The sequence below is a fragment of the Bactrocera latifrons genome, unplaced genomic scaffold (genome assembly GCF_001853355.1).
Source record: "Bactrocera latifrons isolate USDA-ARS-PBARC rearing strain unplaced genomic scaffold, ASM185335v1 scaffold_170, whole genome shotgun sequence".
In the NCBI taxonomy this organism is placed as follows: Eukaryota; Metazoa; Arthropoda; class Insecta; order Diptera; family Tephritidae; genus Bactrocera; species Bactrocera latifrons.
In genome coordinates, this window is record NW_017535186.1 from 4,492 (window position 1) to 22,329 (window position 17,838).

General features: G+C 38.8%; 1 protein-coding gene across 3 annotated transcripts in view; it reads right to left on the bottom strand.

The window, feature by feature from the left end:
• Positions 1 to 975: 975 nt before the first annotated feature.
• Positions 976 to 17,838, bottom strand: part of LOC108966880 (protein giant-lens) — a 34,875-nt gene continuing 18,012 nt past the window's right edge. For all 3 annotated transcript variants that reach the window (XM_018930016.1, XM_018930017.1, XM_018930015.1), the window contains exons 3-5: positions 1,631 to 2,307; positions 1,383 to 1,554; positions 976 to 1,256 (exon numbers count right to left, since the gene is read on the bottom strand). In XM_018930016.1, the coding sequence (XP_018785561.1) occupies positions 1,044 to 1,256; positions 1,383 to 1,554; positions 1,631 to 2,307 (1,062 nt within the window). In that variant the 3' untranslated portion in view covers positions 976 to 1,043. The remainder of the gene's footprint in view (positions 1,257 to 1,382; positions 1,555 to 1,630; positions 2,308 to 17,838) is intronic.

Here is a 17,838-nt window from a genome sequence, read left to right on the forward strand (position 1 = left end):
AATATTAAATTTTATATTTACAAATTAATATTTTTACATATTCAGTTTATTTTAATTTTATTTTTCGCTCTGCTTTATTATATTCTTGTTATGTTAGAAACTTTCTGCTTGCTTCTTTATTTCTCTCGTTTACATTGCGATTTATTTTCCTTTAAAACTGCTTTCAGGTACAATTCAGCTTGTCTTTATGTGTTTTTTCGTTTTTCGTATTGATTTCTTGTTTCGCTTAGTAAGTTACTGAGTACCTGATTTTCATAACTTAATCGAATTGATTAAGACTGCACGCTATAATTGGCACGCTTGGCTACTAAATAAAATATTTTATTTTTTTATTTATTTTTGTTTTAATTTTTGTAACTTTATCAATAATAGTTTAACTTTACGCGCCTTTAAATTATTTACAATTTACAAAACTCTTCTTTCTGTACACCCTATATTAGGTATAGGCATTAATTATGTATGTCTGTGTTAAGCTATTTACTTTTAGTTGTATTTAGGCGTGTAATTACTAACGACTCGTCGTTTACTCCTCATAGCTGCGCTTAGTTTACCAATAAAATAGCTTAATTAAATAAATATTAACATATTCATATTTGTTGTTGTTTATAAACTAATTACAATTTAACTTAAATATTTTAATTAAGCAAAACAATTTTTAACACTAATTTGCATTTACTTACATAGTTAATTCATCAAAAACAGACGAGACTCAACTGGCTCAGTCAACTATTTGTTTGTTGCTTTTCTCCTTTTGACTAAATTTTCGCTTGTGGCTGCTTGCAACTCGCACTTCTCACTGCTTATTATTCTTATGTGTGTGTATTTTACTTTTAATTTGTATCAAATGTTTTTCTTTGTACCCTTGCTGTCGCCTGCACTGTAATGCCCACATATAACTGTATTTGGAATGTGGTCAGCTGCCCAGTTCTCATTTCGCTCTGCTGCAGCGGCTTCACCTGTGGTTGTTGCTTTTGCTTTTTATGTTTTTTGAATTTTCGCTTTCGTTGTTGTCGTGTTTTGCCCATCGGTGCCGCCGAAGACCATCAATCGTTGGCCATGCAGTAGCCCGAATAGGTTTGGATGTTGTCCTCCAGGAAGCTCTCGCCGGGTATAACGCCCGATTGTGTGTGATGGCTGGGGCAACGATGGCCCTTCGGACACTGACATAGCGCATTGATGTTTACTTCGTCGAGGAACTCCTGACGCTTTCGTACCGTAAAAAGTTTGCAGGGTTGCTTGCGTTGGCAGCGAATGCGCTGGAAACAATTAAAAAATAATTCAATGAAGAAACTCGAAAAACGCAAAACTTTTGGAGTGAAACTGGAAAATGCCGTCAACATCAAAGTAAAAAAATAAAGAAACTCTCATTATTGGACACTTACTGTTATGGGTGAACATGCAAAGAGGTATGTGTAGCCACTGGCGCCATCTGTCGCCGGTTCTCTCTTCGTCAAATATGTCACCGAGTTCTTCGGGCAACGGCAATGCACTATCTGCTCGGTCACATTCTGCTCCGCCGAAGTGGTAAGCGTCCACGTATAGTCGCGAAAATGCCTGCAAGAGTGCAGAAAGAGTCAATAAGTTAGTAAAATGCTACATAACCTTCAAATTTCTGCATCAATCTACTCACTTGCAGACGGGCAATTTGTGCACCGGTTGGCACATCTTATAGTGACGCGTCTTATCGGCAATGGTGTGCCCATCCTCCACACCCAAACCACTGGGACAGCCACCAATGTAGTTGATCGGCTCCTTCGCACGATGTCCATTGTGACCCGAGTGCCGCATATGCGCCGTGCTCGGCTCAACGCTGTAGTAATTACGACGCGAAGGCATATGTGGAAACTCATTGTCGCTCAGCTCACTCAGCAACTCATCCTCTTGTGAATTCGGCAGCGCATCGTTGTCCTCGCTATGTGACGCGACTGATGCTGCCGCAAAATCATTAGGTGGCAGGTGCAAGTCCTCTTCGTAGACCGCGCCCAGACGCTGCATTAACTTCTTCAAATGCAGTTGCTCGAATTTCTTGTCATTGTATTCGCCAACCAGCAGTCGTTTATGCTGCAAGAGGCGCTCCCGCTCATAGTAACTTCGGTATTTGTCGTGCGCGGCGGCAGCAGTAGCGGCATGTGACGTCAGTCCGCCTGCATCGCCGGCGCTGTGGTGGGCGTGGTGGTGCAGCACAATGTGTGGCTGGCGATTTACTGCGGGGCAGCGGCATTGGCGCTCGATCCACGGCGTCTCGTACAAGTCGATCTTGGAGCAAACGGCGTTGGGCGCACACAGCGGCAGATCGTCTTCAGAGTCCTGTGTTGAAGAAAGTGATAAAGGGAAAGAGTACAATTAGTGCCGCTATTGAAAATCATAGATAGCTTTGAATCTTAAAATTAAATTCTTTGCCTTTTTGCAATAATCTCTTTCATAACTTATTACTCTGAGTCGTGTAGGTTATACACACGTAATTCCCCTGCATTTTCCAAAGTGGGTAACCCCACGCAAATAACTTGCTGTCATATTTTACAAATAATTTACTGCACTTATTGCTGTCACATGGTTTAAATATAGCTGCGGAATGACCGCTTTTGGCTATCTAAAACGATTTCCCATCTAAAGGCCGCGTTGACACTCGTTAAAAATCCAAATATGTACCAGCAAATACCTACATAATTTTTATTATAATTCATATAATTATATATATAGAAATGACCGCTTGCTTCGATGAAAATTAATTAAAAATCCATTTTACTTCACATAAAAATCGCTTCGCTCAAACTCATGAGCACGACCAATTCCAATTCCAATTGCATTACAACAAAAGCGAAAACAGTGGTCACGCCTACTCGATGCATAGAGGTGCATAAGCAATGCATGACACGTCGCACTAAATGAAAATGTGAATGAATGAAGGCTTTGCTATTTATAATTCAAAACGAAATCTTTACGAGCTTCTCGCTGTGACTTTCACACAAGGCAGATGTGAACGTGTTTTCACGTTCAGCAGCATCACAATTCTTTAGAAGCTTTCTTATTTTCAAATACTTTTATATATTGCATTTTTATGCGGTGAAACATGTCCAGCTATTTGTCTGAGTAGCGCACGTCTGGCGATTTCAAGTCCACTTATGCGTGATGACTCGTTCAAGGCCCCTGACATTGCCACCGTTATGCGTCAGATGTTCTGTTCTATTAAAAAAAATTGTCACAAATAAATTATTTGAAGAGCAATGTTAAGTCTGTAATTTGTTTAATGTATTTTTTGTAATATTGAAATGGAGTGTTTAAATCTTAGTTCCTTCGGTTTTAGCTTTCGAAAAATTTCTTCTGTTCGTCTGTATGTATAAAGCTCCTACACTTTTGAGTTAAGGGGGTACTACTCTAGAATTTTGAAAAATTCGATTTTTTTCATATATTTAAAGTTTAGACCCTTAAGAACATATTCTCCAAAGGATTCTTAAAAATTCTTCTTATTTTAAGAGCTACAGTTCTTTAGTGACGTAGTACCTAGCCCTTTTTTAACGCGTTTTTCTCGAAACTACTTTTTTTCACACGGTACCGGCATTATCTCAAGTTCTATACAACCGATTTACTTGAAATTTTGTGTGAACCTTTTTTATATAATCCGTTATCTTTATATAATCCTTAATCCTTTATTTTTAATATTTAAAAAAAATTCAGGAATTTCAAAAAACAAAAAAAAAACGTAGAAAATTATTTTTATTTTCGCCAGTTTTTCAAAAAAAAATTTTTTCGTGTTCCCTGAAATAGGGACTATAACAGCATCCTTCTTCTTCTTGATTGGCGTAGTCACCGCTTACGCGATTATAGCCGAGTTAACAACAGCGCGCCAGTCGTTTCTTCTTTTCGCTACGTGGCGCCAATTAGATATTCCAAGTGAAGCCAGGTCCTTCTCCACTTGGTCCTTCCAACGGAGTGGAGGTCTTCCTCTTCCTCTGCTTCCCCCGGCGGGTACTGCGTCGAATACTTTCAGAGCTGGAGCGTTTTCCTCCATCCGGACAACATGACCTAGCCAGCGCAGCCGCTGTCTTTTAATCCGCTGAACTATGTCAATGTCGTCGTATATCTCGTACAGCTCATCGTTCCATCGAATGCGATATCCGTCTCTTATACACATCTAGATGTGTATAAGAGACAGGTCCAAGCCTCTGCACCATATAGCAGGACGGGTATTATGAGTGACTTATAGAGTTTGGTTTTTGTTTGTCGAGAGAGGACTTTGCTTCTCAATTGCCTACTCAGTCCGAAGTAGCACCTGTTAGCATGCCAGCATCCTTACTGATTAAAAATTTCTTTTGATTTTTGTCACCAGGATGCGACATTTTGTTTTACACCTGCCTTCAACAAGCAAACCCCACCTAATTATTTTAATTTTTAATATTTTTTGGTAAAATTTTTTTTTTTTTTGTATTCTTAAGATCTCAATAAAAACACCATAAAAAATGGATAGTAAAAATATTTTTGGTTTTCTTTTAAATAAAATTCAAAAAACTGCCCAAAACTTGATTTCTAGAGTAGGATACCCAGTTAAGGATTTGAAAATTTTCATTTTTTTCTCGCAAAAAGCTGCTTATTTTTTAAATCTCGGATATCGAACCAATACAACATATATCCGCCATACAAACTGACCGATCAAACTGAGGTCTTTGTATGAAACCGATACAACTTTAGTCCTCGTATGAAAAACTTTTTTATTTGAGAAACTATTCTTACAAAATTTTACACAAAATATTGTCCAAAGTATTGCAACAATCTCTGAAGAAATGGTTCAGATCGAATTACTATAGCATATACCTGCCATACAAGTCTTTGTATGGAAAACTTTTTTATTTGACAAGGTATCTTCACAAAATTCGACACATATTATTTTCAGAAGCAAAACTATGATCTCCAAATAATTTGTTAAGAACAGACAACTTTAACATATTGCTGCCATACAAAGTGACCGGTTAAAATAAAGATGAAGATCTTTTATAACCTTTATGCTATAAAAACTGCAGCTGTAAAGGGCGTTAAAGCTGCGAAGTCAACGATTTTTATTTATATTTTTTATATAGTTTAATTTTATATATTTTTATTTTTATTACTTTTATTTTTTTAATTTATTATTATTTTTTAATTTACTTTAATTTTATTTTTTTGTCTTTTTGTAAGCTTTTTCTCAACTTCTTTTTCACCTAAAGCCACTTTTTGTAATTGTTTTTGCACTTCGGCAATTCCCACCAGTGGAATGTGTCTGTGCCATGAAGTAAGTAAGCAACTTCGCCGCATTTTAGAGTTTATTTATTATTTCTTTCATTCATTCGTTCAGCCATTCATTCATCCAAGCATGCATTTACTCATTCATTAACGTGTAGTTTTCCGAGGGGTTTCCGTTTGCCGTGTGCCAATGACATGGCGTAATATGTGATGCTGCTGCAACTACGTCCTCTAGTGTTGTTGTAAATGCCGCTACAACAACTGTAAGCATGTCCATATACGCGCATTTGGCTTAGCTTCAGCTGCTGTGTGTATTTACGCGAATGGAGATTGTTTGCTTACAAAGCAAACTGACAAACCAACACACACAAAGCCATAAACTTAAATGTTTACAACTGCACGCATGTGTGTAGGTGCCCATGTGTGTGTATGGGCTTGTGTATTTACACGTGCTTTTGGATGCGTTCCCCTAATGACCCATCACGCGCCTTCTCCGACGCCTTGGTATGCTCGCATGCGTATTTCTGCCTATGTGTGTGTGTGTGTATACGCGTTAGGAAAAACGTTAAGTTTATTTAGAAATGTACACACCTCCTTCACACTTCTTAGTGCAGCTCCACCTTTTTATTATTCAACTAAACTTTTACAATTGCTGCCATTCTATTCATGCTGAAGATGCTTATTTACATATCCAACGAAGAAAAAGATATAAAGTAGACTTTGTTGTTGTCGAATGTTGTTATGCTTATCTTATTTTGTTAGCTGTTAGGCCATTGTTGATGTGGCAAGCAAAGAAATGCTAATTGATGAGGAAATACGGCATTTGAATGGAATGTGCCTTACCGGAAGTGAACTTTTTTTAGTCGAGTGCCAGTTGTTTACTTAGAGGAAGTTGAACTGAAAGTTCGAAATCGCTTTTTGAACTGAACTATTTACAATTGAATTAATTGGCTTATCTAAGTGGAGCTAGTTTTAATATGATTTCGAATGGTTGTTTTTAGATTTCAATTTGCCTTTGTGAAAACAATTTGAGTTTTGTTGCTTGAGAAGGTTTACAAAAGTTCTTTGAGTTCCGCATTTTAGCTCCGAGATTTCCGTCTTGAATCGATTGAGTCAAATCGAAACTTTCTCTAATCTGCCAATAATTTTTGTTTACCAGGCCCCGTATTTCACACCCAAACTCCTCAGAATCGCCTTGCTGACGGCTCTTCCCCAAAAACGTCACATTTCACTGCTTTCTTAGCGGCACAAGCAGGTGCTTGCTTGCGTAACTTGCGCTCAACCGAGTTATACATAACTCTCGGTAGGAGCATTAAGACACCAAAACACATACATATACATACGTACATGCACACATGTCCACGCATTCATATTTTTACGTTCGCCCTGCGCGCGCAACGCAAAGTGCGCCAGGCATGCGCAGTAAATCATTTCTTTTCAAAACCTCCTTGCGCCTGCACCGTTCAGCTGTTCACCTTCTTCGGCGAACACTTGTGCCAGTTGGCCGCGAAGCGTGGGAAACTCGAATTCTTGCTCCGAATTAAATAAGTATTTCCTGACGGGCGATGATTTTTAGATTTCCGTTTGAAATTCTCAAAAGCAAAAACATATTAATGATTTCTCGGCTTTTTTCTCGTTCTTTTTTCTTCGTAAAAACATTTGCCATTGGTCTCATCTGCCCGGCGTCAAACGGTGATTACCACCGCTCGCATTGACAACTGTTGGCGCGGGTACACACCTACACACCGCATTCCACACTTGCTCCTCCTCCACCTACGTAAAAATCACATTCGTTTTCTATCTGCTTTGTTTTTTATTTATTTTCGATTTTCGATGTCTGTTTTTTTTTTTTTTGCTTCTTCTTTCTTTTGTTGCCGGTTGCCTGGCACACAGCTGTTCTGACAGTTCCTGTTGTGTTCCTCGGCAGTTTGTTTGTCTCTCTGTTGATTTTGCCTGCAGAAACATTTGCTTAATGCACATGCGCACAAGCACACATACACAGGCTTACAAGTGTCTGTCTGTGTGTATGAATGTGTGTGTGCTTGCATTGAGTTACGCTTGAACGGCAATATGTTCTTTCTTACGATGCATTGTTTTTGCTATTGCTGGTGTCGCAGTTGTGCATGTGTGTGTGTGTGTACTTCCAGCAGCAGCAGGTCAGCGATTGTTATTGATATCTTTTGAAAATGAATGCTGTGACTGCAACAGGTGTTTTTACTTAAATCGAAGTACTTGTTACTGACTACTCTGATTGATTTGCAGGCAGTTTGCTTTATCCTTGCCTGTAATCGCATATGACATACATACATATGTACCATGTATTTATGTAGGTACATACATATGCCTTAGTTAGGAAGGATGGTAGAGCTTGGTAGTTTTTCATAAAAAATTTAAAAACATAACTGTTATGTGGTGAGCAATGATGGTCAATGCATCGGGTTTGTTAAAAAATTACTATCAGTGTAATATATAATTATAATATACTATATAATTATAATATACTATGAGTATAATATAATTTAAGCCCTTAAAATCGGTAAAGTTGTAGACTTGGTAACAGCTTAGTTGCCACAGTAGACTAAAGAACCTAGAGAATGACCCACAATGCCTTAAAACATGCGTTAAAGTGAGCTTCTGACCCATTCTTGGAAAACTCGCTCGAACCGTTAAAATCAATAAGCACTGAAAACAGTTAAAATCGAGGAGCTACGAAAATCGAATTATTCGAGAGCAGTAGTCTGGTCTGCCTAACCGGAACAGACTGATTTATATGTCTTCTTCTTCTTGAATGGCGTAGACACAGCTTACACGATTATAGCCGAGTTAACAGAGCGCCAGTCGTTTCTTCTTTTCGCTACGTGGCGCCAATTAGATATTCCAAGGGGAGGCAGGTCCTTCTCCACTTGGTGCTTCGAACGGAGTGGAGGTCTTCCTCTTCCTCTGCTTCCCCCGGCAGGTACTGCGTCGAATACTTTCAGAACTGGAGCGTTTTCGTCCATCCGCACAACATGACCTAGCCAGCCTCGCTGCCTCGCTGAACTATGTCAATGTCGTCGTATATCTCGTACAGCTCATCGTTCCATCGAATGCGATATTCGCCGTGGCCAACGCGCAAAGGACCATAAATCTTTCGCAGAACTTTTCTCTCGAAAACTCGCAACGTCGACTCATCAGTTGTTGATTTATATATACCCAATGACTATTAACTCCTGACTATCCACTCAAAAAGTAAGGAAACGACATTAGCCTTGAGTTCACTAACTGTGTGCGCAGGATTAGTGAAGACGCGTCTAGACCCCTTATCTCTGGAGTAGGAAACTGTTAAGCTGATGAGCTTACTAGGACAAGTACTCTGGTCCCAATAACTGCGAAATAGGAACGGGTAGGAGCTCAGTTTTCTTCCTGTAGTTTGCTATTAAACCGCTGGGCATCAGATCAGCTAAAAAGCATTGGTGAACGACCAAGAGCTCTAGGGAGCTCTTCGCGTTCAGCAAGTTTCTCCTTTCAATTGTTGTTGAGGTTATAGACACCGTCTTATCGTTCATAATGCAGTAAGTTTGAACATCTTACCGGATGCCAGCTGTTTGGAGGAAGATTAGATAGACACATCTCAACACTTCCTTCTCAAGTGTCCAGCTTTTGATAAAGAAGAACTAATTGAGTTATTCAGTCTTTCATCAGATGATTTTTCTAAAAAACAAAAGTATGTTAGTTTTAACCGAATTTCCATGATCTCGCTGTCAACTTTTAAATCTCTTCAAAAAACTATCCAAAAACCATCTTTCCGGTTATCGAGAGCCACATACAATACATATTTATTAAAGAGAACATATTTTAAAATGTACGCGGAAGTGGCAAACTGGAGAAGACACATACATACATACATACAGAGGCAAGCATGCATTTATATATTTATGCCGCTGGCGGCTAGCCAGTTACAAGATCGCTGTCTAGCCGTCGACAATTTTCTTCACAGCAACCAGCAACTCTTCTTCAGCTCACGACGCCGACAACGACGTACCATAAGTCTACTTCCTCGACCAGCGGCTTTCCTTTCAGACGACGCGCAGCGCATATCTACAGCCACATGCACATACGCGCTTCATGTATGCCTGCATGTAGTTTGGCGTGGCGTCTCTGTGCTGTGGGAAATGCCCGCTTGTCGTAAGTCGTGTGGCCAACATACTTGTTACCTTTGGTCTAAAGTGCACATATGCCCACATCCAAATGTATGTGTGTGTAACGAAGATTGCGGGAACGCTCCATTGCTAAAAACGCTCGTCTTGTGTTAAAATCGGCAGCCGTGGGCTATGTAGAATGGCAGACTCTTTTCAGCGCCTTGGCGATTGGCGTGCTTGGTGTTAGAATTGCGGTTAAAAATCTACACACCTTCCGGATGCGGCTGTACCGTGGAGCCATTGCTTGTATATGTGTGAATAATTGTAGTTGTGCGTGGAACGGAAGTGCGTCGCGGAAGTTATTAAGATGGAGTGAGTTGAAATTATTCTTCGGTTCTATGGTTTCAGAACATTTTGTCGATTTGCGTTTCTCACGATTTTATCTGCGGTGTCATTGATTGTTTGGTAATTCAGCTTTGATTCTTTTTATTGGAAATAAATATGTACAAATATATTTTGTATATATGTATGTCATATATATGTGTATAAAAAAAAATTTAATATATCTTTTTCACTTGGTACCCTGAAAAACGACAGCCATCTCTGAGAAAATATCTCCAACGCTTTACAGATTTCGAAAAGGTGGATCCCCAAATACTCTTCGATCGACGAAATTTGACAAGAAGACACTACTTCGCCTTCCAGCTTGGTCTAGAAACCTATAATTGTAGCGAGGTTGACTTTGCTAAGAGCTAGTAGTTCTTATTAGTAACTCTGGGCCAGAAGGATCTCGCACAAGTTCTGGACGTTGACCATTGGCTGCTAAGATCAATAAGAGTCCAAAAGTCTAACGCCAGAACGCAAACAAACATCGAATCGCCTCGACTCCAAAGGATGAAATAGGCGAAAGCATGTCCTGCCTAGCCAGCTCATCGGCTTTGCAGTTTCGTACGATTCGGCTGTGACCGGACACCCATACGAATGTAATATGAAAGAGCTTGAAGCTATTACTAATGAGGCCAAGAGTGACGACTAGTTTTAAGGTCGAAAACAGTATGGCCACTCGACTGTCGGAGTGAATGCACAGTTCTCTGAACTTCGGAGAGTACATCGGAAGCTTATTACAGAGAAAAACACAAACAAAAAGTGACAAATGTTGACCAAGCGCTACTTTTCTGATTGTTATTTTTGAAGTTAAGGCTCCCAACAAAACATATGCATTTGAAAATGACCAAAAAACAAGAAAGGGAGTGTATGTATATAATATGTAAATATGTTTGTTTAATGTCAGTTGATTGTTCGATTCGGCACTCTGCAAATGTCTCTCAGACGATGAGAGTATACATACATATATCTCTCTCACAATGGATTGTCAATTTAAAACTCAACTAACCATTTCCGTTGCAGCTAAATAACAAGCTAATCGTAGCTCCATAGAACCCGTGAAAATTAACCAAAACCCACAAAAACCAACTAAATCGAAATGCATCACAAAAAAGCATAAAATTTGTTGAAATAACAACAACAACAAGTCGTTCAATAGACCGGAAGAAATTTTGGTCGTTTAGAGCCGCTAAGATTTGGTTCCGGTCTTAAAGCAAACAAGCCGAGAAAGAGATGGTGAAGCGGTGGGGGAACACACAGCACACAAGTAATTTTCTCGTTTCACAAATGACAATTACAATAATAGCAACAAAACCCCATTAAACAACACACACACACTCGAACAAATGGGAAAAAAGGCAGTAAAACGGAAAAGCGGCGAAGCAAAAAATGGGCAAAACATCAGCGGCGAGCAACCAGAACGCAACAAAAACAACAACCATGTATGTATGAATAAGGCGGCAATAAACCAAATCGAAGAAAAAGCTGTCAAACATCACAGATCACAGCAACGTGGCGGGGTAGGGGAGAGCGGGTGGCGCGCGGCAACAACAATGCGCAGATAAGTACGACTGTGGATGCTCTCACCGATCTGGTGTGTTGTACGAGCAAGCAAGATTGCTGCGAGCGCGAGCGGGAGCGGGAGGCAGAGAAAACAACAACAAAAACGACAAAAACAAGGAGGAATGTGTGTTTACGGCGATTGATTGTATGAATGAATGAATGAACGATCATTTTTATGAATGAAATAGTAGTGTTTGTATGTCGGCGACGGCAATTGTGTGCATGAGTGCGTGTGTGTGCAGTCGACGATGAAATCTTATGAATGAATCGAAAGTGTGTGGCGGCATAGAGCGGGGGAGGTGCCTACCCGTGGAATGCTGTGTGTTTGTATGTGTGTTGGTTCGTCGCACATTATTGAGGAATGTGAAGCGCGCTTACAACAACAACAATGCGTACGGCATAATAAAATCAACAAAACGAATGGATATTTAAAAAAAATACAATAAGCACACATAAAAGCCAACAAAACAATGAAAAAGAGACGTCTGTGCAGACAAACTTACAAACGACCAAAGATGGGCCAAGAAGACTACAAAGTAAACGTGGTCTACTAGCCACGCACACACCTACATACATACATACGGACAGTCAGATAAACAGACCGAGCGTTGAGCGGGCAGATTGAGGAGATAAATAAATGTTTGAATGAATGGTTGATTGAACATCACGCCGTTGTTTAGACGGCGAGCCTGTGGGCCTACAGGCCATAAAAGCCCGAGAAATGGACCGGCAACTTCGGTTTTAATTTGTTAGATATTTTTGAAATTACGCAGTTGTATGTGTGTGTGTGTGTGTGTGTATCCATGACTGACTTCAACAGCAGCTGTCTGCACCTCGCGTGTAGCAACTGCTCGTGGCATGTTGCTGCTCCATTCACAGATGTTGTTGTTGCGATTGCTAAAATACCAAAATATCATATATTTTCGATGATTTCATTCATTCAGCGCTTATTTTCCGGGCGTTTTGTGAAGCGCAAAAACGTAAACAGCATACGTCAGCGGCTGTGAAAATAGCGTGTGTCGATAAAAAGCACATAAAAAGCGCATGAAAAATACGAAATAACGCAAATGAGTCAATAATAAGACTTTATAATGTAAATCTTTAATTTCAATTCAATTAGATTGGATATGTAAATTGGAGAAACAGGTTAACTTCGGTACTGAAGCTATAATAATATAAGTCTAGACTCCTTACAAGAACTTTGATCGGTCAATTTGTCTACCAGCTATATGATAGTGACTCGATCAGAATAGTTTCAGCGGATATTGCACTTGTCATGGCCAATAGCTGTGATGTAAATATATCGTCCGATTCTGATCATTTATTTTATATGGCAGATATATGCTATAGTCACTCGATCCGAGATTCCGAGATTGCACCTTTGCCTTAAGCAATAATCCAAGCCAAGTTTCGTAAAGATATATTGTCTAATGAAAAAGTTTTCCATACAATGACTTGATTTTAATCGTTCAGTTTGTACGGCAGCTATATGCTATAGTAGTCCGATAGCGGTGGTGTTGACAAATGGGCAGCTTCTTGGGGAGAAAAGGATTTGTGCGAAATTTCAAATCGATATCTCGAACTCTTAAGAACTATTTATAGACAGCCAACATAAAAAAAAAAAAAAAAAAAAAAAAAAAAAAAAAAAAAAAAAAAAAAAAAAAAAAAAAAAAAAAAAATAATTCAGGGTGTAATAAAAAAAATAATATGTAAAAATTAATTAATTGGAAAATTTAAACGAAAAATCTGCTAAATGGAATGCAGGCAAAAAATCACTTCACTTGCTTGACATAGCTGCAACAAAAAAAATTCGTATGTCCTTGACTATGAAATCCCTTTTAGCCGATACGGCAATAGCTCTCCAAGTAGATATGAAAAATTCCAACAAAACAGCGACGGGATATTATGACGAAAAAATGCCAAAGCCGGAAGCAAAAACCACTTTAGGCGGGCAAAATTGCAAAACAGTAACAACAATACGAGGCGTGTGAATGCAGACGAAGTGAAACGTGCCGACACAAATGATTTTCAACTCAACTTTTAACTTTATGCAGGTAAGCATGGCATCGCATACATGTGTGTGTGTGGAAACAATTAGCTTAAAGGGGTGGCTGTGACATAATCGCCTGCGTGTGTGTGCGAATGTGTCTGCATTGAAGGATTATGGCGGTAACGGAAATTGCAAAGCTTCCCAGAACGCAGTCACACACACATGCACGTGTAGTTAGATGTGTGAAGACAATGGAGGCATATTTGTAAGCAGCGTAACGTCGAAAGCGAAAATATTTGTCTTGTAAAGAATTTCTGTTAAATTAACCTTGCAACCACTGTGCCCAGATACTGGCGACTCGCTCACTTTAACGACTATCGGATTCTCAATAAGCATTGTGCGTGTGTGCGAAGGAATGCTCGCATACGTGCAGCATATTTATGAAGCTACGTAAAATTCCGCATTTGCTACTTGCAACACGCACCGGAAGTGCTCATCGTAAACGTACAGCAATGTAAAGAAAACCGCACAAAAGCTCAAATACATATGTACATATATACTGCATATATACTATATATATATATATATATATATGTATGGTATACTATGTGTATATCACAGCATGTATGTATTTGTTGAGCTGAGCCCGCATTTTGCGGTTAATTTTAGTGCAGCAACTAGCTCAACTAACAATCCTCACACATATATACAGACAAACGCACACATACATACATACATATATGCATTGTGACATGCTTACTTGGTTATGTTGTCAACCGCAGTACTTGCAGTCGCTCAAAATATGCCACCAATGCAAGTGTTGCACACACACACATACATACATTGTCCAGCTGTTGCGTCTAATTGCGCTGAAATATTCATAACAAATATACAAATATATATGAATATGCCACTTATGTATGTACATATGTATGCATGCATTACCCACATTGGCAGTTGCTGTCATTAGCCGCATTTGCAGTCCAAACTTTGTAACATCGAAAATGGTGCACCTCGTGTCATTGTCGCTGCACTTCTGCTCCGCACAGCTCTTCCACCTCTCCTGGGGTCTAACGATTCGCATGCCTTTATTGGCGTCAAACATTCTTACATCTTATGTCAATGTCAAACTCAACTGGGGTATGCCACTGATTCACTTAGACGGAAACTTGTCTAACCAGCAGCTAAAACGTTGGACTCAGCGGCTGACTAACTGGACGTCTGAGTGGCGCGCTGGCTGACGATCACTACTTATGTGCCATCCATTCATTCTGTCATCCATTCAAGCCAACTGTTGGTTACGCTCAGGCACTTACCGCTAGCACACACACACACACACACTTACAGATGGCAGCTTAATGGAAGTTTTGGTTTTAGTGGGAAATTGAAATATGAGCTTCATTATGGGCAAACAAGCCAAGTAACAAAGTTTCATACACAGCACAAACACACAAGGGCGCATGGTATATAAATATGTACATATTATGCGCATTCTTCTGTGTGTCTTATAGGAAGTAGTTTAACCAAGTTAACCATAGCCAAAGTCAGGCTCGGCCTGACGCTACTGCACTCACTTACTAAGTCTGGCGAGTTGGTGTTGTTGCCTAGTGGCACAAACTGCTTTTGGCTTGACAGCAAATGCGCTGATTTCCATTCTGCATACGTCACTTTGTCCTGCCTTGTTGGTCGTATTTATAAGGGAGGTCCAAAAGTAGCTGAAATATTTTACTATTATTCTTAGGTGTCAGCTGAGTTCTAAATTGATCCATGATAACTCAATGTCTGGCACTGGCGGATTAGAAGATGTGTTTATAGCCATTTGCAAGTCAAAAATAACGGTTTATTTGCGAATTTTTGTTTTTTGATGAAGAGTTTTGGATTTACTTTAATTCGTAACCGATTTCCAGGAGGACCTCCGAAAAAATGTGAGTGCCGAGAGGAGATTTTTTTTTGCTTAAAACTATCTCGAATCCAAACCAATAGAACAAACGGATAAATGCAACTAATGAGCGAAGCACCAGTCATAAGTTTGGTTTTCGACAAAAGACTGTTTTAAAAGAATGTATAGTTCAGGGTGTAGTAAAAATTCGATCTTTTTATTAAAAATCTTATGTCTTATGTAATTAGCTGACAAATATATCTTTGAAGGTCGTCTGAAAATTTCGAGTCGACCACACCAAATTGAAAATTGCTTGTGGTCGGCATTAGTCCAGCGTTTCAAAATGGATTTGACTGATAGGTGAACCAATAGGTATACTTATAACTAAGCAGTTCTTTAAGAAAATTCAGAGTAAACAAATTTTCACAGAAATTTTAATCAAAAACGAATCATAGCTGACTAAACAGCTGTGATTGAAAGATTGTTGGAAAATCCTCCTTGATGATAATAAATAAAATTTATAGTTCGAAAAGCTGAGGCATGATTCGAAGATTTATTCTCAGTGAGGAGTAGAAATTCCAAATTCCAAATTCAATCATCAATACTTCAATACTTACTTACTTATTGAACTCCCCACCCGAGCACAGTAAATTTGTCATTTGAAGGCACGATAATATGCAAGTTAATGAATCAGTTACTATTACTCAAGTTTCTGCTGCATAGACATATACATATAGAGCAACTTTATATGAATGAATGAACCAGTTTGGTATATGTACTAAAGTATGTATGTACGTATGCGTTAGTAGTTGGCATATCAAATTCCTTTTACGGTCTCGGTCAGACCAAAAGAATGCATTTAAAATTCCACAAGAATTTTGCTTTCAATTGCAATAAATATCACAAGTTGTATTTACATACACACACACATAAATACATACAATTGCACATCATTGCTCGCCACATAAGTAATCATTGGATACTAAGGCGGGTTTCTGAAGGCAACACACGGGCGATTTAAGGGAATGCGGTCTCAGATGATTAACGATTACATATTTGACAGTTTACTTTAAAATATTTCGAAAATGAATAATGGAATGTTGCCACTCGGTGATTAATTTATGAAAATAGTTGTGGGACTATTTATTAGCACTAAAACTCTGCTAATTTGAGATAATGTTATATTTAATATATTAATTAATAATTTCTTTGTTGTAATTTTGATTTAATTTTAAGATTGGCACACATCAGTTTTCATTCCAACAATTTATTACACACACATACCCACTTAAATATTTACTTACTCACATGCCAGCCAGCGAGGTTTGACTACACAAATATTTACAAGTCGACGGGGGAAGACGGAAGACTTTGCACATCCTTCAACTTGAAGTTCTTGAAACAAACGCCAGGAGCATATTCTCACGCTTCTTAAGTATACAGACACCCCTTAAGTATACAATAACTAAATAGTGCTTCGATTAATACCCTGCTGCGCTTTGAAGTTTTCACTTCATGCCAAGAAATCCTTGCGTGCTTCTTCTCTCCTTTTGCCTTGCAGACAAACAAACAACAAGAATTCCAAATCACAGGCTCTCCCCCCTTTCTTATTGTAGTTTCACACAAGCACGTCAGCGTACGGTATTATTATATGTTAATTGCGTAATATATTACATATTAGGGATGCTCAGAATTTTGGGAATTTTTCTAATTACTGAATCTCTCTTTTAATTTTTTTTTTAATTTTCTTGATATTACACATATGTGACAACGCTACTTAAATATATTTTATGTTATATTGTATTATTACATTAGAAGAATTTTTTGTGCAACATAATTTTGATATTCTTTGCAGAGCTTTCGAATCAGACAATGAGCTACGTACATATGTATGTTTGTATGGTCCACAGTTGGTTGAAAATCTTCCGCATACAAACTATTCACTCAGGCAGTAATGATATATCGACATACAATTTTGCACACTTTCTTTTCCCAGAAGCAGCTTATTTGTCGGAGCCGTTGACATCGGACCACTATAGCTTATAGCTGCTATACAAACCGACAGATGAAGTTCTTCTCGAACTTATCGCTTTCTTGTTATTCCATTAAAATGATAAAAAATAAGTACACCCCTAATGTGCCATTGTACACATAATATATATAATAAGCCCCAACTAACGCACGCAAGAGCTCTTATATAGAAGAATTTCATTATAAAAATACAAATTGAAAAAACTCTTGAGAATTTGTCAAACACTTGCGGAAGGGGGAGTGTAAAAGTTCCCTGTGATTCGCTTATGATTCATCCTTGAAAGGAACCCTTCATGTTATGTAACGCTTAAAGAACCGGGAATTCATTATAATAACATATGTGTGTTTGTGTTATTTGTTTGTCACAAGAATTGGCTGGCAGGTGTGTCCAACGCTATTGTAAGTCATTTATATAAGTACGTATGTGTGTTTGGGCGTATGTAGGTCACCGCTACTCCATTGCGTGAGTAAGATCTATGGAAAAACGTTGAACTGGCTGGTAGCGCAGCTGAGGGATGCTGTGACGACGTTCACTACTATTACGTAAAAGGATGTTCATTTGAATGCAGGAGTCTTTGCATGTGTTTATGTATGTGAGTGGACGTATTGTTGGTATATAACAGGTGCATATAGTGGCTCATCTAAGCATATTTAGCTGC